The 16,273-nt window shown below is 52.1% G+C and overlaps 4 protein-coding genes across 4 annotated transcripts; 1 reads left to right on the plus strand and 3 right to left on the minus strand.

The window, feature by feature from the left end:
- Positions 1 to 359: 359 nt before the first annotated feature.
- CGCS363_v007946 (Non-reducing end alpha-L-arabinofuranosidase BoGH43A) lies at positions 360 to 2,213 on the minus strand (the record flags this gene model as incomplete). The annotated part of the gene is made up of 2 exons (XM_036639795.1): positions 360 to 508; positions 557 to 2,213. The coding sequence occupies 2 exons, from the start codon at positions 2,211 to 2,213 to the stop codon at positions 360 to 362; spliced, it is 1,806 nt and encodes a 601-aa protein (XP_036494585.1).
- Positions 2,214 to 2,834: 621 nt separating this feature from the next.
- Positions 2,835 to 3,599, minus strand: CGCS363_v007947 (Uncharacterized protein; the record flags this gene model as incomplete). The annotated part of the gene is made up of 2 exons (XM_036639796.1): positions 2,835 to 3,018; positions 3,067 to 3,599. 2 exons carry the CDS (start codon positions 3,597 to 3,599, stop codon positions 2,835 to 2,837), a joined length of 717 nt encoding a protein of 238 aa, XP_036494586.1.
- A 928-nt stretch (positions 3,600 to 4,527) lies between these two features.
- CGCS363_v007948 (Heterokaryon incompatibility protein 6, OR allele) lies at positions 4,528 to 10,912 on the plus strand (the record flags this gene model as incomplete). Its single annotated transcript, XM_036639797.1, has 5 exons — positions 4,528 to 5,937; positions 5,998 to 6,180; positions 7,194 to 8,163; positions 8,212 to 9,842; positions 9,902 to 10,912. The coding sequence occupies 5 exons, from the start codon at positions 4,528 to 4,530 to the stop codon at positions 10,910 to 10,912; spliced, it is 5,205 nt and encodes a 1,734-aa protein (XP_036494594.1).
- An 800-nt stretch (positions 10,913 to 11,712) lies between these two features.
- On the minus strand, positions 11,713 to 13,378 carry TPO5 (Polyamine transporter TPO5; the record flags this gene model as incomplete). Its single annotated transcript, XM_036639798.1, has 2 exons — positions 11,713 to 12,590; positions 12,649 to 13,378. 2 exons carry the CDS (start codon positions 13,376 to 13,378, stop codon positions 11,713 to 11,715), a joined length of 1,608 nt encoding a protein of 535 aa, XP_036494595.1.
- Positions 13,379 to 16,273: the final 2,895 nt, after the last annotated feature.

A 16,273-nucleotide genomic window follows, 5' to 3' on the forward strand; every position in this document is an offset into this window, starting at 1 on the left:
ATTCCTAGATCGTCGCTACATCAGACGAATAGCAACAGCTAGGACCCATTCTCAGTAGCTCACGCGAGTCGAATTAAGGTTACCATGTGGGCGGTACATCCGGGAAGCTTCAGTTCTTTCACTGGGCTCTACATAGTAGAACGAGGCTACCTACTCGAAAGCTTGATGATAGATGCGCGGGATATGTTTTCCTTGGCACAGGGTCAGTGTCCATGTCGCGTCCAGTCCTATCACAGATATTTCCGAGGACTCTTTACTACTTGCCAAATTTCACTAGAAAGAGCAATCATTTCCAAAGCTTGTCTACGGACTGATTCAACAACGACTCTAGGAGGATCTGTGCTTCCCCTGATGCATCATCACCGACCTCTAGGCCCGTCAGCATCGTCCACATCCTCTTGGCTTCTCAACTGCCGCACACCGGTGTACCTCCAATTAGAGATGTACGTCTCAAATGCTTGCTCTCCATGCTTCCCGTTCGACGTAGCGTAGACACCCAAGACGACCCCTGAAACCTTGTCAGCGTGATCACGACGTGCGGTGGACTTTGACATACCAGAGTAGTACGGTACCAACTCAGTGCCCTTGCAATATCCAAATACTCTCATCTCTGAGTTCTCTCCTGATCCAGCAAGTCCGGCCGAGAAGGCAAAGTGCGTGCTGTTGATCGCCTCGATCTGAAGAGCAAGCTTCTGTCCAGCCCACCCGTCAGGCAGAGGGAACACTTGGTTTGGAGGGTTCTCCATTGCTCGGTAGGGTGTCTCTGAGATACCCCTGAAACGAAGGTGTGGTCGCAGATCTTGACTTCCATTGGATTTGAGCATGACGATACCCAAGTCAAAGTGTTGCGCCTGGTCTTGGATTGCTGATACACCGACTTCCATCTCTTCCTTTGTGAGTGACTTCGACCAGTCGACATCCACACGGAAACGGAACAGAGAGTGTACCATGCGGCGTCCGATGAAAGTCTGTCCCCGTCCCAACGCGAAATCTGCGTCAAATGCTGTGAGGTTGAGAACTGATGATTTGAGTGCGAGAGTATTCCAGTGCTCCGGAGGTGAGACGGCATAGTTCCTTGATTTGGGCAGACGCCAGTGCACGAAGTGAATCGGAAGTTTGCTGCCAGGAGGAAAGGTGACGGCATCATCTGCATCACTGAGCTGTCCTTCGCCTTGCTCGGGAATAGCTTCGGACGGTAGCGGCCAACCGGACATATCGCCCGTGACAGGTGTGAAGACAGGGAACTCCCCTTCATTCCATGTGACTGGCGTGAGAACGGTTTCTCGACCCATCGGCAGGTTTCCAAAGTAAGCCCCTGGATCCTGACCGTATGTGCCGCCGGCACGAACCGCCAGAGCGACGGACCACCATTGACCCTTGGCATCTTGGAAGAGATCTGCATGTCCGACGGCCTGGAAGTATGAGCTTGTGTTGTTCGCTGAAGTTAGAAGAGGGTTCCCAGGTGCAGGCTCGTAGGGGCCGGTCAAGTTTCGTGAACGTGCCATCGTGACCATGTGATTCTCGCGCGTACCACCTTCAGCGAGGAGGAGGTAGTAGTAGCCATCTCGCTTCCAGATGTGCGGTGCTTCAGGGGATCGTCCACCCGTACCGTTCCAGGGCATGATGATGTCTCCAATCTCACCAGTCTCGAGGTCTAGTGGTGCGTGCATAATACCAGGGTAGTAGGCTGCGGTGTGAGCGCCTGAGACGTATGTCTTGCCGTCGTCATCCCAAAACGGTGAGGGATCGAAGCCCGGGAAGCTGAAGTGGACAGGATCGGACCAGGCATCTGAACTGTAAGGGTCTGTTGCCGTGAGAACGAAGTTGTCCCATCGGCTATCGTTCGTCCTTGGTAGCTGTTGATTAACTAGTGTACAGAGTAGATAAAAGATGCCTTGATGGAAGCGGAGAGTGGGTGCATAGATCCCACTTGTGGCTTTTGGTAGAAATGCCATGCCGGGAAGCTGGTCTGCTCGGCTGAAGGCGTTCGAGACATGTTTCCAGTGGATCAGGTCTCGACTTGCGTGGATTGGTAGACCCGGGAACGCGAGGAAGCTTGACGTTGCGCAGAAGAACGTATTGTCAAGTTCAGGAACGAAGATACAACTTGGATCCGGATTGAAGCCGCTGATGATTGGGTTTTGGAAGGTGGAGTTCTGCGCTTGGCTGAGCCCGAGGAGGGCCAGCATCGAGAACAAGAGCTTGCCCTTCATGACGACGAGATTGGGAATGGCTGATCTCAACAGAGCATTCGAGATAAAGGATCCCAGCCTTTGCGTAGTCTTCTTACGAGAATCAACCCCGCCTTTAACATGTCTTCAGAATCCCGAGGCTGTGGATAACCCCGCGTAGGATCCATGGAAAACTCACATCGTCGGGTTCACAACCGGAGGTGGAGTTGTCGAGGATCGGAAGACCGGAGACCAATTTTCGGTTCAGTGAAGTCACGATCCGGCGCTTTTCCGAGGCCCCGGTTCACTGGCGAGTCCTGATCGGGGGGTTCTGAGTTTAGCCTGAATCGCCATCTACCGATCTTGTCCAGCTTTGGGGGACCCCAGAATGCGGGGAAGACGCAACACGACCTGAGCCAAGCCCCGACACATGGAGCATGGTACATTTCCGTACGTTTCTCAGTGTTGAAAAGCAACGAGCTTCTGAACATGCAAGTCATTATTGATGCATATCCGTTGATGTCACTATTTACGGTACTTGGGTGTTTCTGAGTTACAGTTCTCCGACAAAAGCATTCTACTACTTCTTCCCAATCTACCTTACCCAAAGAGGCGTCTTTCCTCCACGCAATCGAACAAATTTCTATAACCAGTGACGCACACCTAGTGTCTTCTCTTTTGGAAGTCATCCCTACACTGCTTCAAAGTCTTCCGTTGGTTGCCCTGCTCGTCGAAGTTGTCCTTGCTCAACCAAGACTCGAGTCCGCCCTTGACAGCAGGCCATTCATCGTCCGTGATGCTAAACCAGGCTGTGTCTCGGCGCCTTCCCTTGATGACCATGTGCTTCCTAGAAGATGTGAGTTAAATTGAAATTGAATGACTGGCTGAAGCTTACCTGAAAATGCCTTCATACACAAATCCAAGCCTGTCGGCGGCCGAAAGACTCGGCTTGTTGAGGTGGTTTGCCTTCCACTCAAGCCTTTGGTAGTTCATGTTATCGAAGGCTTTCTCCATGAGGAGATAAAAGGTTTCTGTTGCTTGTCGGGTGCGCTGAAGTTTCTCACTGAAGCACACTGAACCGATCTCGATACGCATATGAGCTGGTACAATTGACATGTATGTCATGAAGCCGACTGGCTCAGCTGATGGGTCCGAAAGCGGGGCTGACATGACCGTAAAGTACAGAGGGTCTTGCGACTTGCTCCATGCCGTAACATCTGCTTCGAACTTCTCGTACTCAATGTACGGGTCTTGAAAAAGGTATGTCCACAAATGGGCATTCCCTTCGCCGCCGACATGTTTGAATAAAGCCTTTGCGTGCGATGGTTGTAGGGGAACGAGGGCCGTATACCGTCCATGAAGCGGGTCACGGGTCGGGGCCTGTGCCGGGGCGCCGAGCGAGATCTTGGGTCCAAGAAGACTGTCCATTGTATTTCATCAACAAAGTGAATTGAGGGAAAGGAGCAAGGTGAGATCAATGATGATTCCAGATGAAGATTTTTGAGGTTTGATATATGTTCTGAAATGACTCACTCGGAACATTGCAACGAGCGAAGGATCGGCCATTTAACTAGTTACTGCAGCCAACCTTACCTGTTCCTTTCGAGGAGTCCACAATTGCGGAAACACGCCGATTACGCCATGACCTGCCTCCGGTCAAGCTCCCATTGTTGGGTTTAATTAGTGTCGAGTTCCAATTGAATGGGCGCTTTACTTGTTGGCTTCGAGTTTATTATGGAAACTGTTACGATCAAGGCCATTCTTGGACCACCCGCGCGCGAATCTTCTTCTTCTCATAGGCAATGTTCAGCCAGCTAGCCGCCGAGACAAGCATCCCTGGACAGCTACCAACAGGCGTCCTTCCAACTTCCAACAAAGTCTCCTCAGCCAATGATCTTGGACGTAGCGTTCATCCTGCGATTCCGCCTCGGTGACGAATTCAAGACGATCATCATCATCTATCTGCGTGCCTCGTTTCTCTGAATTCTGTCTGATTCCTCTTTGATTGCTTGTTCTCAAATCTAGCGCGCGACAAATAAGTGACTGACCGTCGGAGCATACACTACCAAGCCAGCGGAGTAGCCTCTCGGGTCAAATTCCGAGCTGCAAAATTTGTGGATTCCAACTGGGTGAGTTGGCGTTGAAGAAACAAGGGAGCACCAACAGGGCGTTTCGCGTGCGGTCCGGCGCGTAGTTCCTCGGAAGTTGTAATGGCCGATCTTTTGGGATCTCACATTTGAAGTCGTCCTTCTCGTTCCCGCATGACCAAGACCTTCAACTCAACCTTCGCGCATGTCGCTGTGCGCACTCTGATCTTGCACTGCTCCCTATTCTCTCGTAATCTCATATTGTCCTCATGGAGTACGGCTACGCTCCTTTGCAGTCTGGTCGCTGCATCCGGGCTATTCACCTCTTACCTTCGCAATCATTTGATGCCCAACTACAATGTTATATCCGAGAAATCGACATCGACCAAGAAGACGCTCTTACTTTCGAGGCTATATCTTACACATGGGGTGAACCGAAATTCTGCCGCACTCTGCATGTGAACAGACATGAGAGCTGTTTCCGCATCACGCAGAGTCTTTTCGATGCTCTCTGCCGCTTCCGCCTCAAAGACAGGCCCCGCATTCTTTGGGCAGATGCTGTGTGTATCAATCAGAAAGACGACAGCGAGAAAAGCTCTCAGATTCCGCTCATGTCCGACATCTATCGCAGGGCAGAGGGTGTCCTGGTCTGGCTCGGAAACGACGCTGATGCGGAGACAGCCATGCGCACTCTCAGCTGGATGAGTAGAACGGTCGGTCCAACGCTCGAGGAAGACCAGCGAAAGGCCCTTCTCGACTCCTTGGACGCCTTACTTCAACGACCTTGGTTCAGTCGCCGCTGGATCATCCAGGAGGTTGTGCGTAACCACGACGTGGAGATGCACTGCGGAACAACATCGCTGTCATGGACCAAGCTGATTGCAATTACTTCGAAGCTTGGGAAACTCATCGGGGCAAAGAACCGACAAGCTATCGATTCAGTAATCCAGATGCGGAATATCTGGAAAAGTCTTGTGCTTCTCGAAGAAACCGGAGCCGGCCACAGTCTACTTGAGAACTTCCATGCTTTCAGTCATTTTGGATGTGCTGATCCTCGGGATCGTATCTTCGCTCTTGCAGCACTATCATCGGATGTGTCCATGACCACAGAGCCGAAGAATCACAAGACCAACGGCTACATTGAATCAGAATCATCTGCGTATTCGGCTGGAACTCAGCCTCACGAGAGACTCTTTTGCATTGTTCCTGACTACCGCAAGTCTATGACACAGGTTTACACTGCATTCGCTGCTGAAGCTGTTCGGAACGGGCTGCTTTCTTGGTTACTATGCCACACCTGGCATCGGCGAACTTCCGATGAATTACCCGCCTGGGTACCTGACTGGCGCATTGCGGCTCCCGACAGACCCCATTTCGTCAAAGAGATTCTAGAAAGATCCTCTGGTCGGGAGGGCCAGGCCTCTCATGGCCTTCCGATGATGGCTTGTTGGCCTAAGACCCGACTTCGAGGGAATGCTTTGAGAGTGAGGAACTTCAACATCCTGCTACGTTCAAACATATCACTTCCTGCCCAGTCTCTAGAGGAATTTAGGGATGAGGTCTTCGTCAAGCCGCTCTGGAAAAGCACACCCATGGACTTTCAGGCTGGAGCTGACCCCCTCGAGTGCATCGAGTTCCTTATAACCAGCGTGCAAGACTTTCTCAAGGACATGAAGCAAGTGAGTATCCTCAACCGATAGGAACCCACTACCCTTGGATGTGCCGCTCATACCTTATAGTCTCCGTTTGACGCTTTGGATGTTAATGACGCATTCTTCTGTCTTTGGAGTTATCTGTTGGGCTACGGCCCCAACGCCACGTACTGGTGTGATGATAAGGCCCCAACCCTTGAGAAGATTACAGCACATGGAGTGCAGACAGACATGTTGGCCTTCAGTGACCTCAACGGTGGCCATTTCATGGTATGCGCTCAAGGTAATGAGGACGAGCAAGTGTCCTTCCTCGCTTTCACCCCGGATGACGTTGACTTAAACACCGATTTAATCATTCGGCCCGAGAATTCCCTTTCTTTAGGGATGCGTTCCGTACAAGCAAGGGTTCGACCTGTGAGAGTTTCGTTGATTCTGCGAGAGTGTGAGAACTTCAGGGTCTCTCAACCCTGGACGGACAGTCCTCTAGGTTTTTCGAGCAATCGCTTCAAGCTCCGTGGGCAAGCCCTGATGGTTGGGATTCAGAAAAACCATAACACCTATGGCGCTCGGAAGGATGAGGCTATGTACAAGCTGAGCTACGACTTTGATTTATGTTGAGTGTAGATTTTGTAGATGGGTTGGGTCTACCAAGTCGTTGATATCACAACACATGGAGATATGTCATCTTTCTAAAGGATAGTGAGCATACCTGCGCGCCCCGAAATAATGTGGACAATTCAACAGCAAGAGTATTTGAGGAGAGACTGAGAAGGCGGGAGACGAAGCCTGAGACGAGGGCAGAAGCGATGAGCACAGCGATGAAGAAAACACGCATGCGGGTGTTCGCAATATTTAGAAAGGGTATGTACCTAGTGAAATTATATAGTCACTGCACCATGGGGGATGGGTTTTCATTTCGTATGGTGAGCGTTTAACTAAGTATTCGACCAAAACAGCCGTTCGAATCGCGAGGCGATGCAATCTCTTGGCAATTTGCAAGAGAAGCATGCATCTCATTGCGTTGGGCGCTACCCAAAGCAGCCCGCATACACGGGCTGAACTCCAATCAGCAACGCCGATGAACCGCGACACGAGGACCACTATTTTTCAAACCCCTCATCTCTCCCTTGCTTCTTGAAGTTTTTCCGTGACACCCACAGCACAGTCCGCAAAGCTCATCGATTAACTCTGCCAAACTCCACCGTAGACTGAAGGAACGCACATGACTCTACAAAAACGACGCTGCAAAACCGCCTGGCGTAAAAATGACTGACTTCTCGAAGTATACCGTTGGTTGGATAAGTGCTATCGCTACTGAGTACATCGCAGCGAGAACATTTCTGGACGAAATTCACGAGAATCCTCACGAACTCCCACATTACGACAATAATTCGTACACGCTCGGTCAGATCGGGAGACACAATGTCGTCATTGCAGTCTTACCTAACGGGACATATGGCCTGACTTCCGCAGCTGTAGTCGCCAGAAATATGATTATGTCGTTTCCGAACATTCGCATCGGCCTAATGGTCGGTATCGGTGGGGGGGCTCCAAGCCCGAGCCACGATATTCGTCTGGGAGATGTTGTAGTTAGCACTCCAACGGATCAATATCCTGGCGTTTTGCAGTACGACTCGGGGAAGACCATTCAGGATCAATCATTTAAGAGGACGGGATCTTTGAACGCGCCACCTCAAATACTCTTATCAGCTGTTATGACTCTGAAGGCCGCATTCATGATAAAGGGCAACAACCTGCACCCCAAAATTGAGGATGCATTATCCAAGTATCCAAAGCTGCGTGGAGGTTATAGGCGACCTCCACCTGAGACAGATCTTCTCTTCCGCAGCGAAGTGGTGTTTGACCCTGACAATCTGCACACCGTGGCGCCAGGATTATTAGTCCCCAGACCTCCTCGCACAGATGACGAGGATGACCCCGAGGTCTTCTATGGACTCATCGCGTCTGGCAATCAACTCATGAAGAACGCTCAAGTACGGGATAGACTTTCGAAGGATATGGGTGTCCTCTGCTTTGAAATGGAAGCAGCAGGGCTCATGAATCACTTCCCATGCCTGGTCATCAGAGGCATTTGTGATTATTCCGATTCGCATAAGAACAAACTGTGGCAAGGCTATGCAGCTATGTCCGCAGCCGCTTATGCGAGCACCTTGCTTTCCTACATACCATCAAGTTACTTGGATAACGAGAGGATAAGAGACAAGTTACGCACTGATCTCATTGAAGATAGACGTAAGTATTCGCTGGCACAAACGACGAAAGTGCATCTAACAAGACTAGTTCAGCTCATTACAGAGGATATATCTCGCTTAGAGCACAAGATAAACTATGATACCATAAACAGACTGGTCGTTTCAACCGGCGCAATGCATGATTCTGCCAAGAATCAACATGAAAATATTTGTCTGTCGGGTACCAGAGACAACTTGCTCAAGGACATAGTCCAATGGAGCGAGGACGCAAACGATCACCGCATTTACTGGCTGAGTGGTATGGCAGGAACCGGAAAATCAACAATATGTCGCACCATGACAGCCCTTTGGAGAGACCAAAGTGTCTTAGGAGCCAGCTTCTTCTTCGGAAGAGGAGAGGGCGATCGCAGCAATGCTTCTCTCTTCTTCAGTACCTTGGCTGTACAATTGTCCGAGATGCGACCAAGCCTTCAGCCGCACATCATCACCTCAATCAATGAGACTTATGGTATTTCGCACAAGGGAATTAGTGAGCAATTTCAGAAGCTCATTCTCAGGCCACTCCAGCAAACGTCCACTTTGCCCCGGAGCTCGACCCAAGTCATCGTTGTCGATGCTCTTGATGAGTGTGCAGATGAGAGAAGTGCCGAAATCATTGTCTCTCTGTTGTCCGAGATAGCCAGGGATGAGTCATTTGGATTGAAAGTTTTCATTACTAGTCGACCCGAAGTCTCAATGAGCTACGCCTTGGACCGCATCCAAGGTCACGTCCAAGAGGTTATCTTCCATCAAGTAACGAAACACGTTATCGAAGAGGACATTCGAACCTTCCTGTTTCATGAGCTGTCAATAATTCGGGACAGGTGGAATGGGAGACACCATAAGAACCCCTCCCAAAGGATTCCCCAGGGTTGGCCAGGAGAGGATACACTCGATACTCTCACCAAACACGCTACACCTCTGTTCAATTTCGCCGCGGCTGTCTGTCGTTTTGTCGACAACTACAGACTTGGAAGCCCACCGGAGCAACTAGAGTACGTGATGCGTACCATCAGCAGTGGAAACACGATTAGCAACATGGATGCTGCGTATCTTCCTATTCTCTCGAAGCTGAAAGGCAATGTGAATGCTTCGGACCGGGAGATTGATGGTCTGTTTCAAAGCTTTCACCGTATCATCGGCACAATCATTTTTCTCAAAGAGCCAATGTCAATCGAATCAATAGCTTATCTGACAGGAAGCGGGGTTGCTGAAATACACCGCATGGTGTGCCTTCTGAAACCCGTCCTCGACTTTTCCGAGGGGACCGAGTCGCCAGTCAAACTACTCCACTCCTCCTTTCGCACGTTTCTGCTGAGCCCGTCGGCAGGAGAGTTCATGGTTGACATCAGCGACAGGCAGGAGCAGATTGCAATCAGCTGTATCAACATACTCTCGACTGAACAATGCTTGAAGCATGGCATGCGTGGGCTGCAGCTTGAAAAGCATCCTTCCAAATTCGGCCGCCACGATGTTCAGAGGCATCTTTCTGGCCACGTAAAGTATGCCTGTCTTTACCTGGTAGATCACTTGGAACAATCAGGAGTAGCTCTCAAAAATGGCGATGCTTTCCATGTGTTTTTAGGGAACTATCTCAAACACTGGCTGGAAGCTTTGATCATTCTCGGAGAGGGTCCGAAGGCGATGAGCATTCCAGAGAGACTTTTGCGTCTGGTGGAGGTAAGAATGGCTCAGGTTCCCCGTAGTGTATTCGAACATAGCGCTGACGAGATAATCAGGGCTTCAAAGGAAAACTGCATGACCAGCTGGGAGATGCGAAATGCTTCATTGATCGCAACATTTCAGCTCTTGCAGAATATCTTTCGAAGCATTCAGCCGACGTCACCACCGTCGGGGTTCTTGCTGCAAATAGCGAGGTTGTTGTAACAAACTCACATCACGCCATCGAGTTGAATATCTGGTCCATAGCAAACGGCCAGTGCTTACAGAGTCTTAAGGATCAACAGCGCGGCGAAATGAAACTCTCACCAAACGGCAAGTACTTGTTCAATTCAGGTGATGGCGACGGCCACGTTTTATGGAACATCGAAACCGGGCGTCCGCACATCATAGAAGGGCATCATTCTAGTCTCGCTATATTCGAGACCTCGCCAGCAGCTACTTTCTCTACCGACTCCAGATTCATGGTTGTCTCATCACCAGCGGGCGTCACGGTGCGAGATCTTTGCTCTGGAAAAAATGTATGGCACGATATCACCGGCAAGACCCCGGTGGCGATATCTAATGATGGAACGACCATCATGTATTGCAAGCCGCTTGTGGAGCCAAAAGCAGAAACATTGGTGATGCGACACACCATTTCCGAGAAACGATGCGACATCTTGCATCGAACGAATGACACTGTTCACGCCTTGTTCATCTGCTCAAATCGATCATCCTCAGTCATAGAGACCCGGGTACCAAGCAGTGGCACGCGCAGCATCTTTCAGGCGGAGGTAGTTGACGACATCAGTGGAAATAGGTTCTCTCTCATCAGAACACGCGGACCGTCTTCTACGGCTTGGTCGCGAAATTCATCGTTGCTAGCACAGGGCTGCTGGTCGGAATTCGGCACGGACGAGCTGGTCAACGTTTGGTCAGTGGCGAGATGCCAGATGGTCTATAAGGTGCACCCTCCAAGCTTGGTGTCAAGCGGCCTTCTCGTCTTCTCCCACGACTTCATTCAGCTTTTTCACAAAGAGAGCCAAGGGCATAGACAAGATATCTCGCCTGCTCATTCAACATGTTAAGCCATCAAGCTGTAGCATGGTAAAGGGGTATTGAAGGTGTGGATTTTCTGCGACGGCAAGATGTGTGGCCTTTTCTGCGGTTGGCTACTTCTTCTTTCAAGTTTCATTAGACAAGAATGTTAGTTCGACTTCATAACCAAAGTTGACCAAGCAATTCGAATACAACACACTTTCAGAGTGCGCTATTCGTACATAGGAAAGGACAAGAGTCCGTATCATGACACTCAACTCTACCTGGCATCGAAAGCTTGAGCCAGGTAAGAAACGTCATTCCACGTTGTTGTCGAGTAAAAAGCCACACGTGTTCACTATAATAACCGAGATATTCACATAATGAGTAGAGTCTTATTAGTCGGGTAGTGCCAGTTGGCTATCCGGGCAGTGCTCATTGTTGCTCTAACTAGTGTGCACAACTCGATGACGAAGAGAGTAGTATAGAAGAAGATGGGCGAGGAGGATAAGAACGAATGACAACGATCGCAGCGACGACGAAAAAAAGACGACAACGACGACGAAACCAAGTACATAGGAGATACAGTCGCTTGGGCACAGAAAACATAAGTAGGGGGACTAGGAAGACGACACGCGTGTGGACTCTACCCAGCGACCAAAACCCATCGGTTTTTCGATATTTGGAAAACGGTTGCAAGCTTGAAAGTTGGCCGCTGACACGTAGGCTTCGTATTTAAATTCTTCCTCATCGGTCGATATTTGTTGTGCGTGCGCACACATGTCTTGTCTCAACAACTAGTACAAAAATTGGTATCATCGCAAATCACAACCAAAATGCAATCCCCTCTTTACTTCTTCTCCGCGCTTCCCGTAGTCTCAGAATCAACAGCCCCAGCCGGCACCTTTCCCTCCATAACCCCATCCTCGCCCGGCTGAAACTCCTCCTTCGCAACCGGCGGACCGTGGAAGTTCTTCCTCGCGTACGCAAAGTACCACACAACCGCAATGAACGCAAATCCAGCAAACACCACGCTAGCATAATTCATCGTCGACGCGTCCACGGGCAAGCTAACCGGCATGCAGAAGATGACCACCGCAAACACGATCCACACAATGCAGATGCAGTTGATCAGCGTGCCGAACTTGCCCAGCGGGTACGGCGAGTTCGCCACCGCCTTCCTGCGCTGGATCAAGTTCACCAGCACGGGAACTCCATAACTCGTTGACAGGCAGATCGTCGCCACGCCCGTGAACGAGTTGAACGCCGCCGAGGAACCGAAGTAGATGCACCCCAGCACGCAGTCGACCGCCGTGGAGAGGAACAGCGCCCACAGCGGCATGTCGAGCTTGTGGTTGACCTTGCTCCAGAGCTTGTAGCCCGGGATGGCGCCGTCGCGGGCGAAGGCGTAGGTGCAGCGGGACGCGGCGGTGAGGGCGCCGATGCCGGCGAACATGAGGATGCCCAGGATCAAAAAGAGCAGGCCGAAGCCGCCGGCGGCGGAGCCGGTGACGGTCTTGAAGAGCAGGCCGATGGGCTGGGAGTTGGCGACCTCGAGGAGCATGGTGACGTCGGGGAGGACGAAGAGGATGGGGATGAGGTAGATGACGCCGGTGACGCCGGCGGCGGCGACGGAGAGGACGATGGCGCGGGGGACTTCGCGTTCGGGGTTTTGGACTTCTTCGCACATGGAGGCGACCATGCCGTAGCCGGTGAGGGTGTATGCGGCTGTTTTACAATGTTAGCTTCATATTTTCTCATCGTTCCTATACAAATTGTGATGTACCTTGAAGCAGGCCGACGAAGAAGGACCACCCGGAGGGCCATCCACTAGCCGAAGCATCATAATGCGAAAACACAAACTCAGCAGAGCGCTTGCTGGGCGCCATGACCAGGATCGTGACCAGGATGATGAGCACGGAGGCGCCGGTCCAGTAGATGCAGACCTTGTTGATCAGATCCAGATACCGCGACCCGAACGCGTTCACGCTCGCGCACACGAGCATCACAGCCCAGAAGCACAGCACAGTCTGCCACTCGTTCGCGACAAAGTCCTCATTAAAAATGCTAATCGCACTCAGAATCAACTGCGCGCCGCTGAAGTTGATGCTCAGCGTGACGGTCCAGTTTCCCACGAGCGTCAGCCAGCCATCCACAAAGCTGACCATGGGCGCCCAGCCGGCGGGGGCGAGCATGGCGGACCAGTAGTAGACGCCGCCGGCGGTCGGGTAGACGGCGCAGATCTCGGCGAGGGAGGCGGCGATGCAGAGCGAGATGATGGAGACGAGGACCCAGCCCCAGAGGACGGTGACGGCCTGGCCGTTGGTGAGGGTGATGTACATGGTCGTGGAGAGGCCGAAGGGCACGGCCATGATGGCGAAGGAGAGGCCGAGGATGGAGAGCATGGAGAGGTTGCGCGGGAGCTCGGCCTTGTAGCCCAGGCGGGCGAGGGCCTGGTCTGCCGAGACGCGAGGGGGCGCCTCGCCCATTGAGACGGAGCGGATGGAATCCGACATGTTGGGTGCTGTTGTGGTGTGAGTTCGGTATCGAGGGGTGTGTCCCGGTGGACGATGTTGAGGTCGGAGGATGCGGTCGGTGTGTGTGTGTGTGTAATCCCGCTGTCGACCGGTTCGCGCAGGATCGGGAGGATTGGGCCGGGTTGACAGGTGCCGTGCGCAGGGGAGCAGCGCCGGTTTAAAAGGAGTGAACAAGAAGACCCGGCTGTATTAAAATACAAGTAAAGATACAAAAAAAGGATAAAACCGCACTCACGCGAGCTTCAATTGGGGAAAGGGAAGAAACGGGAAATGGGGGGGAAAAGAGGGTTAAGCGACTCTTTTAGTATGCCCGGCAGATTTGGAGAAAGAGACAGCAAGCCAGCATGGAAACCCAGCTATGCCGTGGTCTGCCCGTCGATCCAGTCGAGTCACACACACACAACGCCGTCAGCAACTACACCAAGGACACAATTCAATGACACAGAAACGGAGGAGATCCATCTTTGGGGCCTGGGCTACGGCGGCGCCCCAATGCAACGGGATCGGGGGGGTGCGTGAGGGGGGACCCAGTTCCAACACGCTAGCCTCTCCCCCACGCCCCGCAGACCGAGAGCAGACAGACGAGCAGATAGATAGAGACACGTTGAATTGGCCGAGATGGGCTTGATGGCCTGTTCGCTGGTGCGGCTGGCTGCGTGGAAGAGTGTTAGTCCGTAGACAAGAGACGACGCTGTATCTACGGGGCGATGTTAACATGGACTTGCAACCGCGGGTACACGACTATCTTCAAGAATTGTGTGAAGCTGGGCTGGGTTCAGGCGCTTGTCAAGGCAATCATTCATAACAAGCGATATCTCGGGCCCAGGGGGGTCATGTTCGATTGTGGACTGAGAGAAATGGATCTATGGGGTTAGGTGGTTCGTGCGTATCAGCAGTGTCCGCCCGGGGCTTTTCGGTTGGGTGGATGTTGTCTGTCTCTGTCTCTCTGTCTGTCTGTTTCTGGGTGTGTTGCGGCCACTGACTGAATCATGAGCATGTCACTTGAGATAGATATCAAACAGCCCGCGGATTGGCGTACACGTCCCTCCCTCTCCGACAGAATAGCCGCGAGAGCTGGGACGCTGTAAGCTGATAACAGACCTAACACACTCGCACGTAGACAGTTCTCCGGGCGCTCCCAACCGCGGTCCGCAGGATCGGTAGCAGGGAGGACACAGCAGCGAAAGGCTTGTTTTACAGCCCGTGATGTCATGCGGCCTGCCTATCCCCCCTTCCCCCTCTCTCTCCGCAGACACACGCGACGAGCTGCGCTGTAACGAGCCCAGCAGCTGCAACGACGATCAGCCCTTTCGGCCTAGGGCGACATGTCAGTTACATCTATAGCGCGGTCTGGTGAGGGGGGAAGGGAAAGCTTGGAGGTGACGAGCCAGCGGTTCGCACCCCCGGAGAAAGACCCTGGCTAGAGTATTCCCAGGAGAAATGAAGCGACACTGACAGGAGCACCTTATCGCTGTCGAATCCTAACGCCTCACGGTTCCTCAGGGTGTGGCTCGGTGAGCCCGGGCCTAAGCCCGTACAAGCCATGCCGTCCGCCTTCACGGCAGTGATACCTAAAAGGAACGTCTGGTCTGCCATCTTGTTGGGATTGGGTCGATTGGAGCTGGCCGACGAACTCTGTCCTTACTCATCACCAGCAACATCGAAATATCACCACCTGTTGAACCTCTCAAACAGACAGGACAGACAACATCCCCATCTGCCAAGAACCATCTCCATAAGCCTCACAATCCAGCTACGCCAGTCCCTCAAACCCCACAAACCCCAACTCCCAGAAATAAACTTCACCTCATGCCGGCAACGTCGTGCTTCGTTCCCCCATCGCCTGTCTTTCTCCAACAAGTCCTTCTCAACCACTCACATCACACCCGGACCGCGCTCCCCCAAAGCCAAACTACGTACCCTTACCTCAAAAAGCAACCGCGCTCCCGCTCCACCTCCAAAGATAACGGCGCTTCGCCAGCTTGCTGCTTCCACAACCCACGAAACCACCATCATCCATACTCACTCACACACGCGCGCTTCCCCTAATCCCCAGCGTGCCGGGCATCCTATCTCGGAAAACATCAGATCGCCAAACACCCGGATCATCAAATACACAATCGCGACAACGAGATTCCCCGAAACGAAGTGTGTGCGTGCTATCCTCATGAGTCGAGACACACCAAGACTCTCCCGTAACGGGCATCTTCCGTAAGCACATACAAAACAGACTGATAAGAGACACAAACACAAGGCAAGTCAATCAGGGTCCCCGGGAGATTCCTTATCAGCCAGCGAGAAACCGCATCAAGGTACCGATACCGTTCGGCCCGATACCACGACCACCATCCAATACGCCGTCTCATCCTGCCAGCCTATCCTACCATACCATCCATCCATCCAATGTCTCCCATCACCTCATCTCATCCCTTTCCCATCATCCTCAATTCTCTCCCTCAAACCATTGAGTTGATTCCCTTCACGATATCTCAGCTTTGAACCCCAAAAGTCATCCATCTGCGTCACCGCTAAAGATAACGCACCCCTGGCACCTCCGCCCCATTATGCCGATCAAAAGCCGAGGTTCCCCATCTCTCGCCAATTTCCACACAAGCGACGCGTCCTTCGGCCACTGCCGATGACACAAGCCGTGCGGCCACACGACCACCTGGCCGCACAGAATCAGCGCCTCATACACGTACTATGTAAACTCTTCCAGAAGCCTTCTAGAATGCATCCTTCGTGTGAGAGAGCTTATATCAGCCTCACTTCATTTATACCTCCCTTTTTCATCATCGATCACTACTCTCTTTTACAATATTTATCATGCAGTAGCGGTCAGCGTCGTTCTCAGGGGCCTCAATTGGTCCATCA

Source organism: Colletotrichum siamense, assembly GCF_013390195.1.
Source record: "Colletotrichum siamense strain Cg363 chromosome Unknown KSG_Cg363_contig05, whole genome shotgun sequence".
In the NCBI taxonomy this organism is placed as follows: Eukaryota; Fungi; Ascomycota; class Sordariomycetes; order Glomerellales; family Glomerellaceae; genus Colletotrichum; species Colletotrichum siamense.